At 44.2% G+C, this 19,805-nt stretch overlaps 1 protein-coding gene across 5 annotated transcripts; it reads left to right on the top strand.

The window, feature by feature from the left end:
• Nucleotides 1–775: 775 nt before the first annotated feature.
• LOC129605002 (uncharacterized) lies at nt 776–9,135 on the top strand. Of its 5 annotated transcripts, none has more exons than XM_055514001.1 (3): nt 776–1,829; nt 3,127–3,217; nt 5,845–9,135. In XM_055514001.1, the coding sequence occupies exon 3, from the start codon at nt 6,672–6,674 to the stop codon at nt 8,361–8,363; it is 1,692 nt and encodes a 563-aa protein (XP_055369976.1). In that variant the 5' UTR covers nt 776–1,829; nt 3,127–3,217; nt 5,845–6,671; the 3' UTR covers nt 8,364–9,135. The 5 variants fall into 5 exon arrangements, with proteins under 5 accessions (XP_055369976.1, XP_055369974.1, XP_055369975.1 ...); XM_055513999.1 differs by having other exon boundaries at nt 3,127–3,272; XM_055514000.1 differs by lacking the exon at nt 3,127–3,217.
• The last annotated feature ends 10,670 nt before the right edge of the window (nt 9,136–19,805 follow it).

Below are 19,805 nucleotides of genomic sequence, written 5' to 3'. Positions count from 1 at the left end.
ACCAGACTGCAGCATTACAAAATTAATAAGACGTAAATATGGTGATGAGTGCGTGTCATGTCTTCACGACTGGACAAAACATTATGGGTTTCAAGAAGGTGGATCACTCAGTGTGAAGGACATACGCGCTTTAAAAGAAAAATTAGAAGAGAAGGAGAAACAGCTCCGTAAAAGTAGAACGATCAAAGTTAAAACCCTAGAAGAAATTGAATTAAACAACAGATGCCTTGAGATTTGGGTTAAAGAATCAGAACGCAGGGAAAGACTGAAATGCCAAAAAGAGTTAGGAGGGAGAAAGGACGAGAGTGGTGACGTAGCTGGCAGAAAAGATAACAACTCTGTGGAAGCTCGCACACTGCCACCATACACACATACACACACACAACATGATGAGAAACAGAGCGCTCCCACTGTCTCTGCTTTGTATCCTTTTGCAGAGCTGAGCGCGGTCAAGGTGAATCCCGACCTGGACTCCTTCTACGTCAGCAGGAGGGCCGGGCAGGGTGGACAGCAGGACCAACAGCAACAGCCTGATCCACAGCAACAGCCTGCCCCATATCAACAGCCTGCCCCACTGCAGCAGCCTGGCCCACACCAATAGCCTGGCCAACCTCTGTTATCAGGAGCTGCAACATCGGCTGCAGAGCAGTCAGAGCATGTGGAGGACAGTGTAAATGCCACACCAACTCCTGGAATGGATGTAGAGGCGTTCTGGGCCGATTCACCTGTCGGCTTCATTCCTACATCATCCGCTGCCACAAGCTGTGCCCCTGCACCAACTGCCACTACGAGAACTACCTCTGCAACTACCAGCGTTCGTACCCTGAGGAGCAACACACCAGTAGCTCCAGAAATCAGCTTGCCCATGGTGGAAGTGGCCGGCCCTGAAGGAAGCATGTTAGTGCACAGACCATGGACTAGCGCTGACATAGCTGACTTTGCTCAAAATCTCCCAGACATCACTGTATCAGGAAAGACATTCGGTGCCAACCTTCTGGCTTTCTGCCAGGAGTACAGACCCACTGGAGCTGAGATCCGTCGCATCCTGGCCAAACGTCTTGCACCTTGGGAATACCAAAAGCTGGCTAGACAATTGCCTGATGTGACACTTGCTCTCAAACACAAAGACTGGACAAACAACTTAAATGATGGATTTGTTACCGCAGTAAGGACGCTTGTTGCCCACCTCGAAACTGCGTTCCCTGATAAAGTCTGTATGATTAAAGTCACTACATGCAAACAACAACCAGAGGAATCAGTTGATGACTTTGTTCACCGCCTCACCACTACATACAACACACACGGAGGAGTTCATCCTCCCCCTGAAGGAGTGGGAGGACTCATCTGTTCAACATACGAGAGTCACCTGTGTGAACTGGTGATGAAAGGCTTACTCCCTGAAGTTTTTGACGCCGTGAAGCAGTCATACATCGGATGGAAAGAAGAAGCGCGTCTGTCTGACCTCACAAGACACGCACGCCATGCTTATGACACTCTCCAGCAGAGGAAGATGGCAAAGAAGGAAAAACAACAGAGCGAATTGTATCTGCCATCCTTGGAGATGTTCTCTGCAATGCATAACAACAACAGAGGAGCGAGCAGGTTTCGCGGGCGAGGACGAGGAAGAGACTTCAGACGGAATTGGCACAACAGAGACACAGGGGGCGCATCTGGAGATCCAGGAAACGCTTGCCACATCTGCGGCGAGATGGGACACTGGAAGAAGTACTGCCCCCGGCTACGTCAGGTTCCACCCTCCCGGGCACTCTCGTCAGACTGACTAGAGAAGGAGCCCAGCGAAGGTTTCCGTTCACATGATGACGTAGACGGTACCGCACAGACACACTAACACTCGCTCACACTTGATACATGCTCAATAGATTCAAATTCATGCTTGCCTGCTTGCAATGAAGACTTGTTTTCTGCTCAAAATATCCCACAGAGTGATTTTGAAAAGAATAACAAACAGCTAAATGACAACTGCTGCATGACTTTACAGTCAAATGGTTTCAAACAATTTCCCGAGTTTGCTCTGACGGTTCAAGGTGAACGTATGATGTTTTTAGTAGACTCAGGAGCAACAAATTCGGTAATAAAATCTTCCATGTTTTCCAATCCACCTAAAATGAGGGGACGATTTGTGCACACTATAGGTTCGTCTGGCCAGACAATAAAAGAAAAACTTACTGTGCCTCTGTCTTGCACGACATCAGACGGCAAGACACTCAAACATTAATTTTTGCTTTCAAACTTATGCCCAGTTAATTTATTAGGAAGAGATCTCATGTGTAGTTTAGGTATTTCACTGATTTCCACTCCGGAGGGTAGTGCAGGTCACAACCACGGACAATGTGAATAATTATTCCTTTGTTTGTGTTAATTTCAGCTCAGAGCCGCTGCTCTACTCTTATCAGTGGCTGCTGAAGGGAGAGGCTGTAACTGAGGCCCTCATACAGGCTGCTCGACAGCTTGTTTCCTCACAGAATACGACCTTTAGAGACGCATCTGAACTGTCTTGTACAGCACATGTGTCCACTGGTCCTGATGAGGAGTTTGAAAAATCATGGTTACGCATACATGCGGACAAACTGACCTCAACCTCTCTTTTTTGGGATGAACATAGGTCTGCGCTTGCGATTTCTCTCACTAACGAACAAGAGAGATTTGTTGATGCTTATTCTACAGATCCACATGTCCTTCTGTCAAAACATGACGGAGACAGATGGCAGGACTTGGGTCCTTTCGTGAACAGATGTCAACGGGAAGGAGACTGGCAAACGACTTCCGACCCGAATGTGATGTATTCACCTACTTTGCATGCTTACAAAAAACTTTTTCAGTCTAACTTTCATGCGCAGCGTACAGTGCACTTGGTACCTCAACATTCCACACACACTCCACACCACGTGTTTTTGTCGGAGGACGCTCTGACGCAGTATCCAGCCTTACAGGAAGTTCCAGCTTACCTGTGGGCCACACACAAATATGATGTAGGTTTGATCAAAGGATGTGACCCAGTGGTCATCACGCCAAAATCTGACCACAGACCATGCAAACAGCAATACCCTTTAAAGAGAGAAGCAATTGAAGGAATAACACCGGTGTTTAACTCTCTGTTGAAAGCAGGAGTCATCGTCCCATGTGACAACTCTCCAGTGAGGACTCCACTCTTCCCAGTTAAGAAAATCAGAGACAAAGGACAGCCAACAGAATGGAGGTTTGTCCAGGATCTGCAAGCAGTAAATGCGGCGGTCCAACCACGCGCACCTACGGTACCGAACCCCTACACCATTCTTTCTCAGGTTCCGCCCAAGGCTAAATTTTTTTCAGTAATTGATTTGGCCAATGCTTTTTTCAGCGTGCCCGTTCACAAAGACAGTCAATTCTGGTTCGCTTTTGAATTTAACGGAAAGTCATACACCTTTACCAGACTGTGCCAGGGGTATTTAGAAAGCCCTACCATCTACAATATGGCACTAAAAGACAGCCTGGATGATCTTGTCTTGTCCCCAGGCACCGCCCTGCTGCAGTACGTTGACGACTTGATGATCTGCAGTGAGGATCAGGAAACTTGCAAAGCAGATACGATCAAGCTGCTGAAACACCTGCATGGTGCAGGACACAAAGCAAGTCTGTCTAAATTACAGTTTGTTCAGACTGAAGTTACCTTCCTAGGTCACATCATCACCGCTGAAGGAAAATCCATTTCACCTAAAAGAGCTGAAGCTATTCAGAACCTGCCTAAACCGTGCACATACAAACAGCTTATGTCCTTTTTAGGCATGTGCTCTTATTGCAGGAATTTCATTCCTAACTGCGCCGTCTTGGAGGCTTCGCTTAGAGCTCTGATGCAGACGTCTTCTGCATCCACCACCGCCTCACGTGGACATCTGAGGCTGAACAGGCGTTCACCGACCTCAAACTAGCTCTTCAGTCGGCTCCTACTTTGGGTCTGCCTGACCCTACGCGACCTTTCACCCAAATAGTGGATGAGAAATCAGGTTGTATGACCTCTGTCCTTCTACAGGATCACGGAGGGCGTCCGCGCCCTGTAGCCTATTTCTCTGCTAAGCTTGACCCAGTCGCTGCGGGGCTCCCACGATGCCTCCGAGCAGTGGCTGCAGCAGAGAAAGCCGTGTTGGCATCACGTGACATTGTTGGTTATTCTGATGTCACCCTGCTGGTTCCTCATGTCGTGTCTTTGATCCTTTTGGAACAAAAAACATCACATCTTTCTACAGCCCGATGGCTTAGATACAATACCATCCTACTGGAAATGCCAAACATCACTGTCAAAAGGTGCAATGTGCTTAACCCAGCCACTTTGTTTCCAGGCCCTGACGATGGCGAGCCTCACAACTGTGTTTCGGTCTTGAACCAGGTCTGCACTCCGCGCCCAGATCTATCGGAGGTGCCAATTCCTAACTGTGACCTCGTTCTCTTTGTTGATGGCTCTGCCTCTAGAGACCCTGCTTCGGGCCACTGTCAGGTTGGATATACAGTCTGCACCTCTCATACTGTTTTACAGTCTGGCACTTTGCCAGGACATTACTCTGCTCAGGCTGCGGAGTTGATCGCACTGACCGAAGCCTGTAAACTGGCTGAAGGGAAGTCTGTTACTATCTACACAGACTCCAGATACGCTTTTGGCGTCACACATGACTTTGGTGCTCTGTGGAAACACAGAAAGTTTTTGAAATCTGATGGCAAACCTATCTTGCATCATGATAAGGTTGCTGATCTGCTCGACGCAATTCTGTTACCAGCTGCAATTGCTGTATGTAAGTGCCCTGCACACACTGGGGGCACTGATCCCATCTCTGCTGGAAACGCACGCGCTGATGCTGCTGTGAAGGCAGCTGCCCGACTTCCCCTTCCCTTTGTTCCCTGCCTCTTATCCTCCACCTTTACCCAACCTCCCTCTCCTCCCTCTGCTCTCCCTGATATTCAGACGTTCTCTACCCTACAGGAACGCAAGCTCTGGCTGACGAATGGCGCCACCAGTAGCCATGGCGTTTGGTATGGGCCCGACGGCAAACCTTGCCTACCTAAACACTTTTTCCCTCATTTCGCGAAGTTGACACATGGATTAGACCATGTATCAAAGGGGGAATGTTAGATGCTCTCACAAAACATTGGTACACTAAGGGATTTTCAATCTATGCGCAAAAATACTGTGAAGCATGTATGACATGTGCCCAACACAACCCAGGTAAGATGACTGCCAAACCACTGGCAGCTCATCCACCACCGGAACAGGCGTTTGACCATTTAATGCTGGACTTTATCAAACTAACGCCAGCAGAAGGTAAAAAGTATTGTTTAGTGATTGTTGATATGTGGTCAAAATGGGTGGAGGCCTTCCCAGCTAAACATGCTAACAGCCATGCAGTTACCAAAGCCTTGCTGACAGAAATAATTCCCAGATGAGGGATTCCATCTAAAATCAGCAGTGACAACGGCTCACACTTTGCAAACCAAGCCCTCGAGGAAGTGGGAAAGTTTCTGAACATTGACATCAGAAAGCACTGCTCTTACCACCCTCAAAGCGGAGGGGCGGTAGAGAGAGAGAATGGCACTTTGAAAAACAAACTGGCTAAATGCTGCTCAGAGACTGGTCTCAAGTGGACTCAGGCTCTTCCCATTGTGCTCTCATACATGAGAATGAGGAGAAGGATGAGAACAAACCTCAGCCCGTATGAGATCCTATTTGGTAGACCTCCTATGATGGGACTCCACCCTGAGACCGAGACTAGGATTTTACCACCTACTGAAATGTGCGAAGACGCAATGCTACAGTACTGTAAGAACTTATCCTCTGTTCTGTCCCAAATCTTCAAACAGGTGAAAGCGGCTCTGCCCAAACAGGCGACAGAACCACTGCACATCATTCAACCAGGAGACTGGGTGATCATTAAGGAGCTTCGCAGGAAGCACTGGAACTCAAAGCGGTGGCAAGGTCCCTTCCAAGTCCTTCTGACGACCAACACGGCTGTGAAGATCGCAGAAAGAGCGACTTGGATCCACGCCAGCCACTGCAGGAAGGTCCCGGATCCGATAGACGACCCTCCATCTCCATCTACACCACACGAGAAAACCACCACTGACGAAAAGAATTGAGAAGGACGACCCTCGCTGTGCTCACACACGCACTGAGGCGAGGCTGCGTTGACCGTTCAGCTAAAGGTGTGAGCCAAGCGCCGCCTGAAGCTGCACCGGTGAATCACACTATCAGACCATACATCTACACACACGTTGCTGAGAAAACACACACACGAGCAGCCTTGAGTTGCCGACGCTGGACGACGTGTAGACTCTTCACATCACGGGAGTGACAGTGACTCAGACGACATTGGGAGGAAACCTGGCGGTGATAACGAATCCCAGGTGTCTCTGTGATCAGCTGATCACAACCTGAAGAACCCCAACAAACTGTCAAGGTGTCAACAAACAGGTTGTAAACAATCTAACGCTACTGTTCAACAGGAAGAAGAAGACATTGATTGTGACCCTGTTGTTTTTGATATGTTACTCTAATATTTGCTCTAAATTATGTGATTGATTTACATGTATACCTCTCTGTGATTTCATCCACTATTCTTAAACAAAGCATTTTATGCTTCCACTTGATTCACACTTACACACAAATTTTTATCTTCCACTGACACAAAATGGCATTCACCAGACGAAACACGATAAAAATGATTGTCATATCAACCATTGCGGTGACATGTGTGACCCTCCCGTACTTCTGGAGAACTCGCACATTTGTTCACTATAGATCCAAACGCGACATTAAGGACCCTAAAGCCTGGCAGCTTGCCCAAAACTACGTAAATCAGAACCCCACAGGGAACTTATGGTTAGCGTACCTCAAGTACACTTCTAAAACCCTCACAAACAATTCATGTGTAGCATGTGCTGTCGCCAGACCCGATCTCATGGCTGTGCCCACTCCCTTTAACAGCAGTGAGTGTTACAACGAGCGACAACTGCACAATAAAGACACCGGGTGTAGATACACTGCGGACCCCAGCATTCCAAGATGTGATCCGTCTTGCAAAATGCGCGCCTTGCACAATCTGGGCAAGGGTATGGAGATGTACAGTCCCGTCACACATAAGAAAGTTGAGGTGGCCGACATCAAGGTAACGAAAAAGGAGCCCGCAGCTCCCTTGTATTACACGGTGTGTACCACGTGTCAGTTTGAATGCTTCACCTCCAGCCCCGACGGAGGAATAGATGTAGGCCACTTTCCCAATTGTCACCTGACGTGGGACGTCTCCAACGCACACGGACTTAAGCCTGAAGACCATGTGATCCGGTTTGCGATTCCAACTCACACCAATGCTGCCCCTTTACTCTCATATACATATAGGATCAATAATGTCTCACACGTTGCCCCATCCTCCACCGACTTAGTCCAGCAAAGGAAGCCCTTGTCCGACATGTGGTGGCTCTGTGGGGATCACCCCAGGGCCACCTTACCAACCAATTGGACCGGCACCTGTACTCAGGTAGTGTTCCTCACAGGGGGAATACACCTTTTGTCCTCAGCTCCACAGAAACACTCACGCACCAGGCGCAGGGCTCCAGGAGGTTCCTTGGATCCTGACCTTTACATAGATGTAATAGGCGTACCACGAGGAGTGCCGAAGGAGTTTAAGGCTCGCAACGAGCATGCGGCGTGGTGGACGAGTGCTATACCCTTTATGGGCCCCATAATAGAGGTTAACAAGAATTCGGCCTGGATCAACTACCTTTATTACAATCAACAGTGTTTCATCAACAAAACTGCGGGCGGTATGAGAGGCATGTCTGGGCAGCTGGCTCCTACGTCTCAGATGACTTGGCAGAATAGAATGGCCCTGGACATGTTGCTAGCGGAGAAAGGAGGTGTCTGCGTTATGTTTGGAGAAGCGTGCTGTACTTTTATCCCCAACAACACTGATTCTAATGGTACTGTGACAAAGGCTATCGAGGGCCTTGAGAGTCTTAGAGACGAATGGGCTAGAAACTCCGGCGTAGATCCGTCCCCTTGGCGCTGGCTAGACCAAACTTTTGGAAAATGGAAATCAGTTTTTATGTCAGCAATAGTCTCGCTTATCATCTTCATGGCCGTGATCATGTTGCTTGGTTGTTGTGTTATTCCTCTAATTAGGGGTCTCATCATGCGCGCGATATCAGCGGCGCTTTCGTACCAAATGACACAATGCACTACATTCAGGAATCCAGATACCGATTCACTCATTGGTTCTGATGCTGACTCTGTAGAGGATGATGTTGACGTTGATAACGAGGACCACAAAGATGACTCCGATGATGATGGTAGTGACACGGAGACTGACGCCACAATAGTTTAAATCAACATATAACCCTCTTCCTATTTTTGCTTGACTGAACGTGATCTGATTGATTATAGGCTTATGTCCCTGTCTTTCCAAAGCTCATACACAAGGGTTATTCTAGTATAACTACCCACAAAAACAGCTCACAATCTTTTATCCCTACGACATTTACATTTTTATAAGCAATACATTTAACGAATCATTTTTAAAGAATGCTTTATTACTAAAAAATGAATGCCACGATTGACAATTTTTATTCTTTTAATGTTTGATTAATGTGTAATCAAAAGGGGGGAAATGTAATGGAAAAATTGTACTTTAATGCTTTTGTGTTCATTTCTGACTCTGTATTGTGACCATGCATTCTGTACTTGTTGATTAGACCCAGAACTGAACATTCTCAGACAGACAATCTATCTCCCTCTCAAGGTGACCGATTGTTCATGGCCTGAGTCTGCCTTTTAACCCTGGGCTCTGGCTCCTTTCTGTCTGATGCCTCACCAGACCCAAGGCTGTAGCCTTGTTTATTCCCTGTGTAATATGAACATCTTCACCCACAGTGTGATAAGGAGATTCCACCAGGTCCAGGGAAAAAGGTTAAAAGGCAGAAGCAACTTGAGGATCGTGGGCTCTTTGCATCACACCTTCGTGGTGTTTGCACTGATCTCCCCAGCTGGTTTTTGGTTTGTTGATGTGCACGATCAACATCCATGCTTTTTATTTGCTTTCCCCATTATTTTTATTTTATCCTTTCTTTATTATTTCAATAAATCGCACAAAAGGACAACTCTCTCATCTACTTCTTTATGGAAAAATTTCCACCACAGACGGCTCAATAATTTTCAAGTTAACTCACAGACTTTTCCTAAAGTAGAAACATTACCAAAAGTGCAGGAACCTTTACCGTGTAAAAAGTGCAGGAACCTTTACCATTAGTAAAGTTAGGCATTATCCTCTATTTACAATAGGCTTCACTTCACACCTGTAAAGAACTGGCTCATCAGTTGAACAAAGGACTGTGAGAAGGTGTGAAGACCATGTCCCCCATGAAGGACATATAATGTAGAAGCTCCTTGAGAAACATTTCTGCTCTAAAAGAATGTACCAAACTTTCAGAAAACCTGGTTTAGAAAATGGTCAAAATAACTGGATGTTTATAAAATCTGTAAATAACACTTAGTTTATGGTTCAGGATTGTCTAAAAAAACTGTGGGTGGGAAGTTGTGTGCTTTAACCACTAGGCTCATTGAAGTGATGGACCTCTGATAAATCTTCTGTTTAAGTACTTCACAAATGTATCTGGTTACATCACATCAGGTAACAGCACTGCAGGACTCTTGTGCTTTGGGGAGAAGGGGGTGGTGTGAAACCAGTCTAACTAGTGCTGTGGATTGGTCGTTCTGTCTGAAAAGAGGCTCTCTATTGTTATGTTCATTTAAGCTTGATTAGAAGATTCAAATGCTCATTTTCAAGTTTCAAGTTTCAAGTTTTCAAGTTTTCTCAACTTTTTAGTTGACTGTTTAGACCGACTATTGTCTGTTTGTCTGTCTGCCCTAGCAAACAATGTAGAACTGACATTATCAGATCTATGTCCTGTTCTCAGAACTGTGCCTATAAATAGTATTTGACCCAGGTCAGATATACAGGTATACAGGTCAGATACTAAAGCTCCACCTTTTGGTTTTAACCTGGAATTGCGTCTATGGTGCTAAAATGGGGGTGGCCTCATTAACATTTTTAACACCTTCCCCAGACAGACCAAGGAAGGGGGCTGCTGACAGTCGGCTCATGAGGGTGTGATAAGTGTGTGATCAGCGTCAGAAAGGGCACTGACAGTGGTGGTGGAACATTGTAACAGTGGATGTCACTCATAGACTCCTGGGAACTGTTCAGCCTTGCAGGCAGGAGCAGGGTCAGCAAGCCCATGCAACTCACCACCTAGTTGGTGATGGCCCTCTTTACGTAACAAAAGCAGCTGTTCACAGATGATTCAGGGTGTCAGCTAGCCAAGCAGATCATTTGAACACCTTGTGGTAGGAACTGGTATATTTAGAAAACCCCGTAGTCCTAGTGTTAAGGTCGGATTTTCTCAGTTGCTTAGGGCAGTCAATGTAGAAATGGGCAGCTATAACCTCTATGTCCTTCCTCCTGCACAGTTTAATTTGTGCAATGGAGGGGCACTCAACAAAGACATCTATATCAAAGGATGCTATGCCAAAAGGTTTTGTTGTCTAACTGAGTTACAACAACAGGATCGGGCAGAGAAACGGGATGCAATAAAAGATCCTGGACAAGCCCCCACTTTATATTACAACCCACGGCTGTTAGGAGTAAGGAAAGCAACACAAAAAACAAATGGCAATGAACACGTCAATTAAAGTCAATCTAACCCCCGCTGTGGAGTCTGTGTGCTGCCCTTAATTGTCTTCCATGCTTGGGCGGTTGTAGCTGCTGTGTGGTGGAGGCCGCCACACTGCTCCAATCAGGGATGCCCGAAATGTTGAACCAGGTGCGGCTGAGGAGGGAGGGAGACCAGGTTCTATTGCCCCACCAATCCCAGGAAGGCACAGAGGCGGATCCAGGGGAAAGGAACCGAGACCCGGACATAACCAAGCCAATGGAGAGCAGCCTCCATCCACCCCTGCCTCAGAATAGGAGGAAAAGCCAGACCCACAAGTAGTATGCAAAAACACAAAGAAAGAGCTGACAAGGACTATGGCCGTAACAATTACACAAGACTCACAGTGTTTTTGTGCTTAAATAGCAAAACCTTTTGTGTACCAGTGTTGTGTTAAGGCCTCTAACATCCCCACTTTTGACTTATCGTCAAAGTTATGCGTAAAACGTGCAAAATGCACAAAGAAATGTTTAGGGAGACATGGTTTGTCATCCGGGCCTAGCCAAATATCATCTTCCTTTGTGGCACCTGCTTGTGCCCAAACCGCGCGTTTCTGAGGAGTTGCGAAAGTTTGCATGCAAGGAAGAAAGTGATGGAGAATGGGCTTTCCATCAGACTTAAGGAACTTTCTGCGTTTCCAAAGAGCACCAAAATCATGGACCACCCCAGACGCATACCGGGAGTCCATGTAGATGGTTACTGTCTTTCCTTCTGCTAACTTACATTACAAGTTCAGCAGCCTGAGCTGAGTAGTGTTATGGAAGGGGTCCAGACCGTAAAGTGGAGTGCTGTGAACAAACAGCGAACCCTGCAACGTTTTGGGTCATTACTAGGTTCTCTAGATGCTGAGCCATCTACAAAAAGAACAAGATCGGAGTTAACTTCAGACAGATCAGCACGGGGACTGCACACTTCCTGAAGAATGGCAGAACAGTCATGTGGCTCTCCGTCTCCTGACAGCAGAAGAGTGGCAGGGTTAAGAACTGTGCAGCGCTCAACAGTTATGTTTGGCATGTGCAAAACTGTGTTATATCAAATCCAACTGCAGCAGAGAGGTGTGACATTTTCTGCTTTAGGAGCACTGCATAGTTAGGGAAAAATGTTTGGCAGTATGAACACATGCCTAAGAATGACATCAATTGCTTTTTGTCCCTTAAGAGAGCTGGCTGTATGGTATTACAGCCACTGGATAAGTCGAAGGTCTTTTTGGTTTTTGGCTTTGGGATCTGCTGTATGACCTTTATTCATTTAGTTGAGATGACATTTACCTTCTGCTGAAATGTCATGCCCCAATAAAGACACTGGTGTTTTAACAAACTGCAGTTTGGACAGGCTGGCCTTGTGATCTTTTGAATAAAGGTGGAGCAGAAGTTTAATGGTGTTTTGTACACATGCATGCTGTGTGTCACTGCAGATCATCAGGCCATCTACATATTGCAACAGTTGCAACACCACGTCATCCAGACTTTGCTTCAGAGCCATGTTAAAAAGATAGTAGGCGATTCACAGTAGCCCTGGCACAGTCTGGTGAACGTGTAAGATTTGCCATTAAACTGAAAGGCAAACCAGAACTGGCTGTCCGGGTGAACAGGATTGCTGAATAATGCATTGGCCAAATCTACAAGAGAAAAACTTAGCTGTAGGTGGATCTTGCGACAAAATCATGTATGGATTTGGGACGTTTGATGCGCGCGGTTGCACTGCGGCATTTACTGCCTGCCTTTTCTACAGTGGTTACTTGTAGGCCTGTGGGTGTGGAGATCAAACAAATATTCAACTTTCCCATGAGATCCCTCCCTTTTATGATTAATTGACAGATGTCTGACCAGGTAAAAGAATGCTTAAACTTTATGCCTTCAGGGGACTCACATGGCAATGACAGTTAGTTTCTCTACTATTTGAAGGCCTGTTACTCTTACTCTACAGATTGAACGTTCAATAATTGACATGTGTGTGTATGTGAATTCTGATGACCTCAGAACAGAAGTTGTTGCTCCAGAATCAACCAGGAGTACAACTGTCTGTCCGGCAATCACAAGTAATTTCAGAGAGGTTCATATTTCACATAAATGCCTTCTTCTGTGGCAATTTGACTTTTAATTTGGGAAATAGCATTCTTTGTTGCAGTATGTGTGCATGTCTATGTGTGTCTATGTGTGTGTTACCAGGTATGGGAGTAGTGTCCAGACTTGCCACAGCGAATGCACGTCACTGGTTCCTCTCTCAGGCAGCCTTCAGCTTTCCCTCTACCTCAGCCCCAATTGAAATCCCTCTCTCTCTTCTGTGCTCTTGCAATTGCTTGCACCATGTTTAGGAAAGCTATGTGTAGCTCCCTTTGTACTCTTTTGACTTTAATTTGCTTTCCCTGCTGCAGCATGAGCTGAGCGTGTCTTCCGCGTCTGTGCAGCTCTGCCAGCCGGCAGAGGTCCCCACACCGTAGGTGCGTTGAACCTCAACAGTAATGTCTTTCTGCAGGCCGTTCATAATGTTGTGTCACAGAGGGATATCCCAGGGGCTGGGAGTGTCTCTGTGGGTTGGCTGGTTGTTGTTGGCCACTGTGGATGTTGTTTATAGCGTGGTACGATGGTGGATGAACTCATCCACTGGTTCGTCTTTCAGCTGTTTGCCATTTGTGGCTGCTGTCATGTGCGTTTTCCATGGAAAAGCTTCAGCTATCGCGGCTGCCAGTGTAGCCAACATTGTAGTATAATTATAGTTGTCTGCATGGGCCCAGTCTGTATTGGATAACCGTGCTGATGGGTCAGGCAGTTTATCGTGCAGACGGTGTACGTCTGCAGTCTTCATTTTTTTCTGGCAAGCAGACACCTGATCTCAACTCCAGTGGGTCTGTAATCACGGCAGAAAGTTATCAGTTCATCTGCAAAGTCTTTTCCTGAAATCAGACATTGCTGTCCAAGCCGATGAGATGTACTGGGCTGCACAAAGGGTTCCCTGCTCAGAGCATCCGCAACCACATTTTTAGGACCAGGTACGTATTTGATGTAAAACTGGAATGGAGCTAATTTATAATTTAAATAATAATTTAAAATATTATCCCACAGTTTTTTTGCAACTTGCTTTTGTTGGAGAAAATATATTTTCATCTATTATTAATCTCATTTATCTTTGTTGTTTATTCTATATCAATTAAACCATAAAATCATTTATTCCTTTCATTTATCATTTCATTTATATTCATTTATCTTTTTATGTATCATTTAACCTTTTTTACATTTTCCATTTATGGTTTGCATTTGCTGTGCCTTATAACCACACTGACAGGTGCACAGACTTCTAACCACAGGTTTTCAAGTATTGTCATATACGAAGAACAATTTTGTCACATTTGCCATTTGCCCTGTGCTCCTACGCAGGTGTAGGGTTTCAAAACCACGAAAGGGGTTAGAGGAGTACTCCTATGCCAGGGGTGTCAAACTGCGGTCCTCGAGGGCCGGTGTCCCTGCTGGTGTTCCACCTCTCCCATCTGATTACCTTGAACAGCTGTGTCAGTTGGCTGCTGATTGACTTAACACACCTGATCAAGGTATTTTGCAGGTTCTAGAAAAGGGAGAGTTGGAAAACCAGCAAGGGACTGGTTTGAGTTTGACACCCCTGTCCTATGCCTAATGTGTGTGTTTCTGCATGTTCAGCAATGATGTGATGATGTGATGATGAAGGCGTGTACAAGCTTCAATAAAATGTTGTGCTTTGGCGAAGTTCTTTGGAGTTGGTTGGTCTCTGAGTGAAGTGCTTACAATGCTAAGCTCTCAGGCGAACTCCCCTTGGCCAAGTAAAATCTCTGGTTGGCTCTCAGTGTGCTATATTGTTCTTGTCTCTGTGTGTATCAGTGCTGTTGTGGCATTTTCAGACTCAACATCTTTGCTGTTTGATTTGCACAGGGAAATGCATGAGCCATTAAAACATCTACAGACCTCTGTTTGCTGTCTTGTGCTGACAAAAAGTCTATACACACAAGCTACATTGGGGGAGGGCTCCTGATGTTTTCCAATGGTGCACAAGCTGCTGGTTCAGGTGATTACCAAGAGTGCATCTCTTGCAACTTTTGACATACGTCCTGATGTCCTGGCCTCCATGTCAGGCCAGTAAAAACTCTGCCTAGCAAGGGAGAATGTACGATTCTGCCCTTGATGCCCTACAAGATCGTGGACACCAGACAATGCCTTGTCCATTGGCACCAGTGGGAGTACATATTGAAGTCTTTTTAGCTTTGACTGAAGATCTTTGATTACCCAATGTAAAATACCATCATGAACTTCCAGTCTGTTCCACCGCTTAAACAACCGCAGAACCTTTGAACTAGCCTCGCGCCTCTCTCGTCTCGATGGATGCTCTTTGTTCACAATGAATGGCAGCACTATAGAGATGCATGGGTCCTGCTCCTGGCTCTACCGAAGATCTTCGGTTGAGAAAATGGGCAACAAAGTCTGGCCACAAAGTATCTGTTGGATGTTTTGGACCAACTGTACTGCTCTGGACTCTGCAGCATCTGCCCAATCACAGTGGAACCCATAAAGCGCAGTAATCTCTGCTGCCTCATATTCAGTCATCAAGGGCGCAGATGGAACATTTCTGTGAAAATCAGGCTGACTGGTGATTCATGCAGGTCCATGCACATGCAAAATTCAGTTTTTGGACATTCTGGTACGTTTATTTGACTCCCTGGGTCACTTTAAAACATTCCTGGTGTGTTAGAAGTACGCCCCCTACTTATTTCACATTTTTGAGACTTTATCCAATCCGGTTCAAGAACCATCGTTTCAAATTTGGCGGACTGGATACGTCTGCATTCGCGCAGACCAATCACAGAACCAGCTTCCCCCCCAAACAAACCTGGACCCCTATATGTACCTGAAACATTTCGTTTTTGAACGCTTTATTAAACAATTAATATTAACTCTAGTGTCAACACTATCTTGAATAACTCAGCAAATCACAACTTAATCTTATGGTGTGTTCGTCTGGAAGTACTGTATGTGTATGTGCATTACCTGGGATAGGAGGGGTGTGTGTGTGTGTGTGTGTGTGTATGTGTGTGTGTGTGTGTGAGAGAGAGAGAGAGAGAGAGAGAGAAAGAGAGGAAGGAAGGAGAAAGGAGGAGGAGGAGCACGCCCTCCTTTAGGGGCGTGGTGAGGTGGCACAGCTGCGCGCGTGTCTGGCGCTCACAGGGAAAGAAGCGTGTAAAGGAGTGTGAAGTGGGACTAGGGTGGATAAGGCTTGCGGTCACACAAACACGTGGGGCTATATTTGGTGATATAGTCATATGATCGCGGAAGTGTGCAGTGGTTGAAACGTGCGCTTGCCGTGGTCGCAGCAAAAACAGAGCACTGCACAGTACCACAATAAAGTACTTAAACTAGCACAATCACAAATTACAGCACTTCAATGTGCACCTCTTAGATTCACACCGATCTATAACAGCGTTACAGTCACGTGATCGCGGAAATGCACAGTGATCAGATCGCGTTTTCAGGAAAAGAAACAACAAAACAATAAAACAACTAGAAAAAGTAAATTCTCGAGAAATTACGTGGGAGAGCTGATCTGCTGCCGCAACGATGACAAAAGCTGATTAAGCTGCTGACGTCAAAAAGTTGACTACATCCGAAAGTTGACTACGGCAAAAAGATGAAAACGATGAAAACGATAAAAACGATGAAAACGATGAAAACAGGAAAACGTTGACAAAGAATAAAACGATGACAAAAGATGGCGATTTAAATAAATTCCTAATTTTACCAAGCTGAAAAGATGTCAAAGATTAAAAAGTTGACCAAGGTGCATTGTTGACAATCATAAATAAGCTGACTAGCTTTTTGATTTGAAGAAAGTATTTGTAAATAATTACCTAACTATGTAATAGTTTAATAACTATTAAAAATTTACCAGTCAGAAACAAAAATCTTACCATTTAGGGTAATAAATTACATTGGTGCTTTTATTTTGAAAGGGTTTAGAGGTTGTGTGTGAGTGATTACTAAACTATAAAATAGTCATTAGATAGTCATAATATTTCATTCAATAGCAACAATAGCCCTATTAAAGCAAAAGATTTAGATTTAGCCCTTTCAGAATAAAAGCACCCTAATAAGTTTGAGTGGCTATTTACTGAACTCTAAAGTAGTCTCATTAACGATTGGTAAGTATTCAGAACCAGAAATTTTCTAATCAATCTTGCCATTAAAGGTAATAAATTGTAATTGGTGCTTTTATTTTGAAAGGATTTAGAGGAAATGTGTGGGGGTAATAGCGTAACTGTCAATTAGTCTTTAAATAATCATAATTACCCATTCAAAGGCAAAAACAGTGCAGTTAAAGGTAATAATTGGCATTGGTGCTTTTATTTTGAAAGGACGTAAAGGAAGCATGTTTGGGTAATTACTAAACTGTTAATCTATCTTTAAATAGTCATAATTACCCGTCTAAAAGCAGAAATATTGCTATTAAAGCTAATTATTTGGCTTGGTGCTTTTATTTTGAAAGGATTTAGAGGAAGTGTGTTCTTAATTACTACACAATCCAATAGTGTAGTTGAGTAATCAGTAACAAGCATGGAACTGCTGTCTACACTGAGCATCAGGAGTTTGACCTGTCAGTGACATCTGCAGCTGCGCCGTCGCCATGGAGACGAAAGGCGGGAAAATCTCGCTCACTCTGCTCTATAAAGCAGAGTTTCACCCTGTATAAACAGGCTTGATCCAGCTAAATCATGATAGTTATCACAAAGATTATTTCATTTTACGAGTCCCAAGGCTTCAATGAGCAAATGGTGTGAATTTTATGTTTGAGGACAAAAGCTTGTAGCCACAGTGGCAATTTCAAAATATGTCTCCTCTGTTTTTCTCCCCAGACGTCTGCCGAAAATTATCATTAAAGTCTATGGGAGAATTTCAGGATGTCTCTGCACTTTGAGGTCGATAGCGACTAAAGTATAGGTCTGAGGGTAAAGCCAGACACATCATTAGAAAGAAGACAAGTATGACTACGATTTAGTGAAGTAATTATGTTGATAGAGTAAAAATTGTGGCTGTAGTGACGAGTTAGAGACAGAAGTTCTGTCTTAAAAAAGCGCACCTTCTCACTGTAGCTGTGACATCACGCACTCTAGCAGACGCAATACACACTAATGGAAAAGCTGAAAATTTAACAAATACCACACGATATTTAAACGCTCACAAGTTGAAAACTATAAAAGATACAAGGACGCTGATTTACACGGAGAACGTTGAAAGATGATAGACGCTTTTGACCTTGAAATGACGTTTCTACGCCAAAGTATGACGATGATAGACGCTGATGAAAAGAGGCAAGTTGACCAAAAGTTGAACGATGATTCCCATAGACGACCATTATAAAAAAGCGACGAAAAACAATGAATAACGTTAAAAGTTGAAAAGCTGAAAACGTGAAAAGTAATAGCCCCCATCTCCTAAAGACGACACACGTTTAGAAAGTTGAACGGCGATTCTACGACGAAGCGCTGAGACGATGAAAGCGACCGAAAAACGGGCGAAATAATAATAATAACTAGAAAAAGTAATTTCTCGAGAAATTACGTGGGAGAGCTGATCTGCTGCCGCAACGATGACAAACGCTGATTAAGCTGCTGACGTCAAAACGTTGACTACGGCAAAACGATGAAAACGATGAAAACGAGAAAACGTTGACAAAGATTAAAACGATGACAAAAGATGGCGATGAAAAAGATGATGATTAAAAAGATGACCAAGGTCATACTATGACAATATTAAAGAGATGACAATGATTCAAAAGTTGACCAAGGTTAAAAGATGTCAAAGATTAAAAGGTTGACCAATGTGCATTGTTGACAATCATAAATAAGCTGACTATCTTTTTGATTTGAAGAAAGTATTTGTAAATAATTACCTAACTGTGTAATATTTTTAAAAACTAGTAGAAATTTACCAGTCAGAAACAAAAATCTTGCCATTTAGGTAATAAATTACATTGGTGCTTTTATTTTGAAAGGATTTAGAGGTTGTGTGTGGGCGATTACTAAACTATAAAATAGTCATTAGATAGTCATAGTTTATCATTCAATAGCAAGAATAGCCCTATTAAAGCAAAAGATTTAGATTTAGCCCTTTCAGAATAAAAGCACCCTAATAAGTTTGAGTGGCTATTTACTGAACTCTAAAGTAGTCCCATTAACGATTGGTAAGTATTCAGAACCACAAATTTTTTTAATCAATCTTGCCATTAAAGGTAATAAATTGTAATTGGTGCTTTTATTTTGAAAGGATTTAGAGGAAATGTGTGGGGGTAATAGCGTAACTGTCAACTAGTCTTTAAATGATCATAATTACCCATTCAAAGGCAAAAACAGTGCAGTTAAAGCTAATAATTGGCATTGGTGCTTTTATTTTGAAAGGATGTAGAGGAAGCATGTGTGGGTCATTACTAAACTGTTAATCTATATTTAAACAGTCATAATTACCCATCTAAAAGCAGAAATATTGCTATTAAAGCTAATTATTTGGCTTGGTGCTTTTATTTTGAAAGGATTTAGAGGAAGTGTGTGCTTAATTACTACACAATCCAATAGTGTAGTTGAGTAATCAGTAACAAGCATGGAACTGCTGTCTACACTGAGCATCAGGAGTTTGACCTGTCAGTGAAATCTGCAGCTGCGCCGTCGCCATGGAGACGAAAGGCGGGAAAATCAGGCTCACTCTGCTCTGTAAAAGCAGAGTTTCACCCTGTATAAACAGGCTTGTTTCAGCTAAACCATGATAGTTATCACAAAAATTATTTCATTTTACGAGTCCCAAGGCTTCAATGAGCAAATGGTGTGAATTTTATGTTTAAGGACAAAAGCTTGTAGCCACAGTGGCAATTTCAAAATATGTCTCCTCTGTTTTTCTCCTCAGACGTCTGACAAAAATTATCATTAGAGTCAATGGGAGAATTTCAGGATCTCTCTGCACTTTGAGGTCGATAGCAACTAAAGTATAGGTCTGAGGGTATATCCAGACACATCATTAGAAAGAAGACAAGTATGACTACGATTTAGTGAAGTA

This window comes from Betta splendens, chromosome 13 (genome assembly GCF_900634795.4).
Source record: "Betta splendens chromosome 13, fBetSpl5.4, whole genome shotgun sequence".
Taxonomy (NCBI): Eukaryota; Metazoa; Chordata; class Actinopteri; order Anabantiformes; family Osphronemidae; genus Betta; species Betta splendens.
Note: the sequence above shows the minus strand (reverse complement) of the source record. Positions and strands in the feature narration are given on the sequence as shown.

What these genes read in the sequence shown, in the direction of transcription:
- LOC129605002 (XM_055514000.1), top strand. Translation starts at nt 6,672, where the DNA reads ATGGCATTCACCAGACGAAACACGATAAAAATGATTGTCATATCAACC.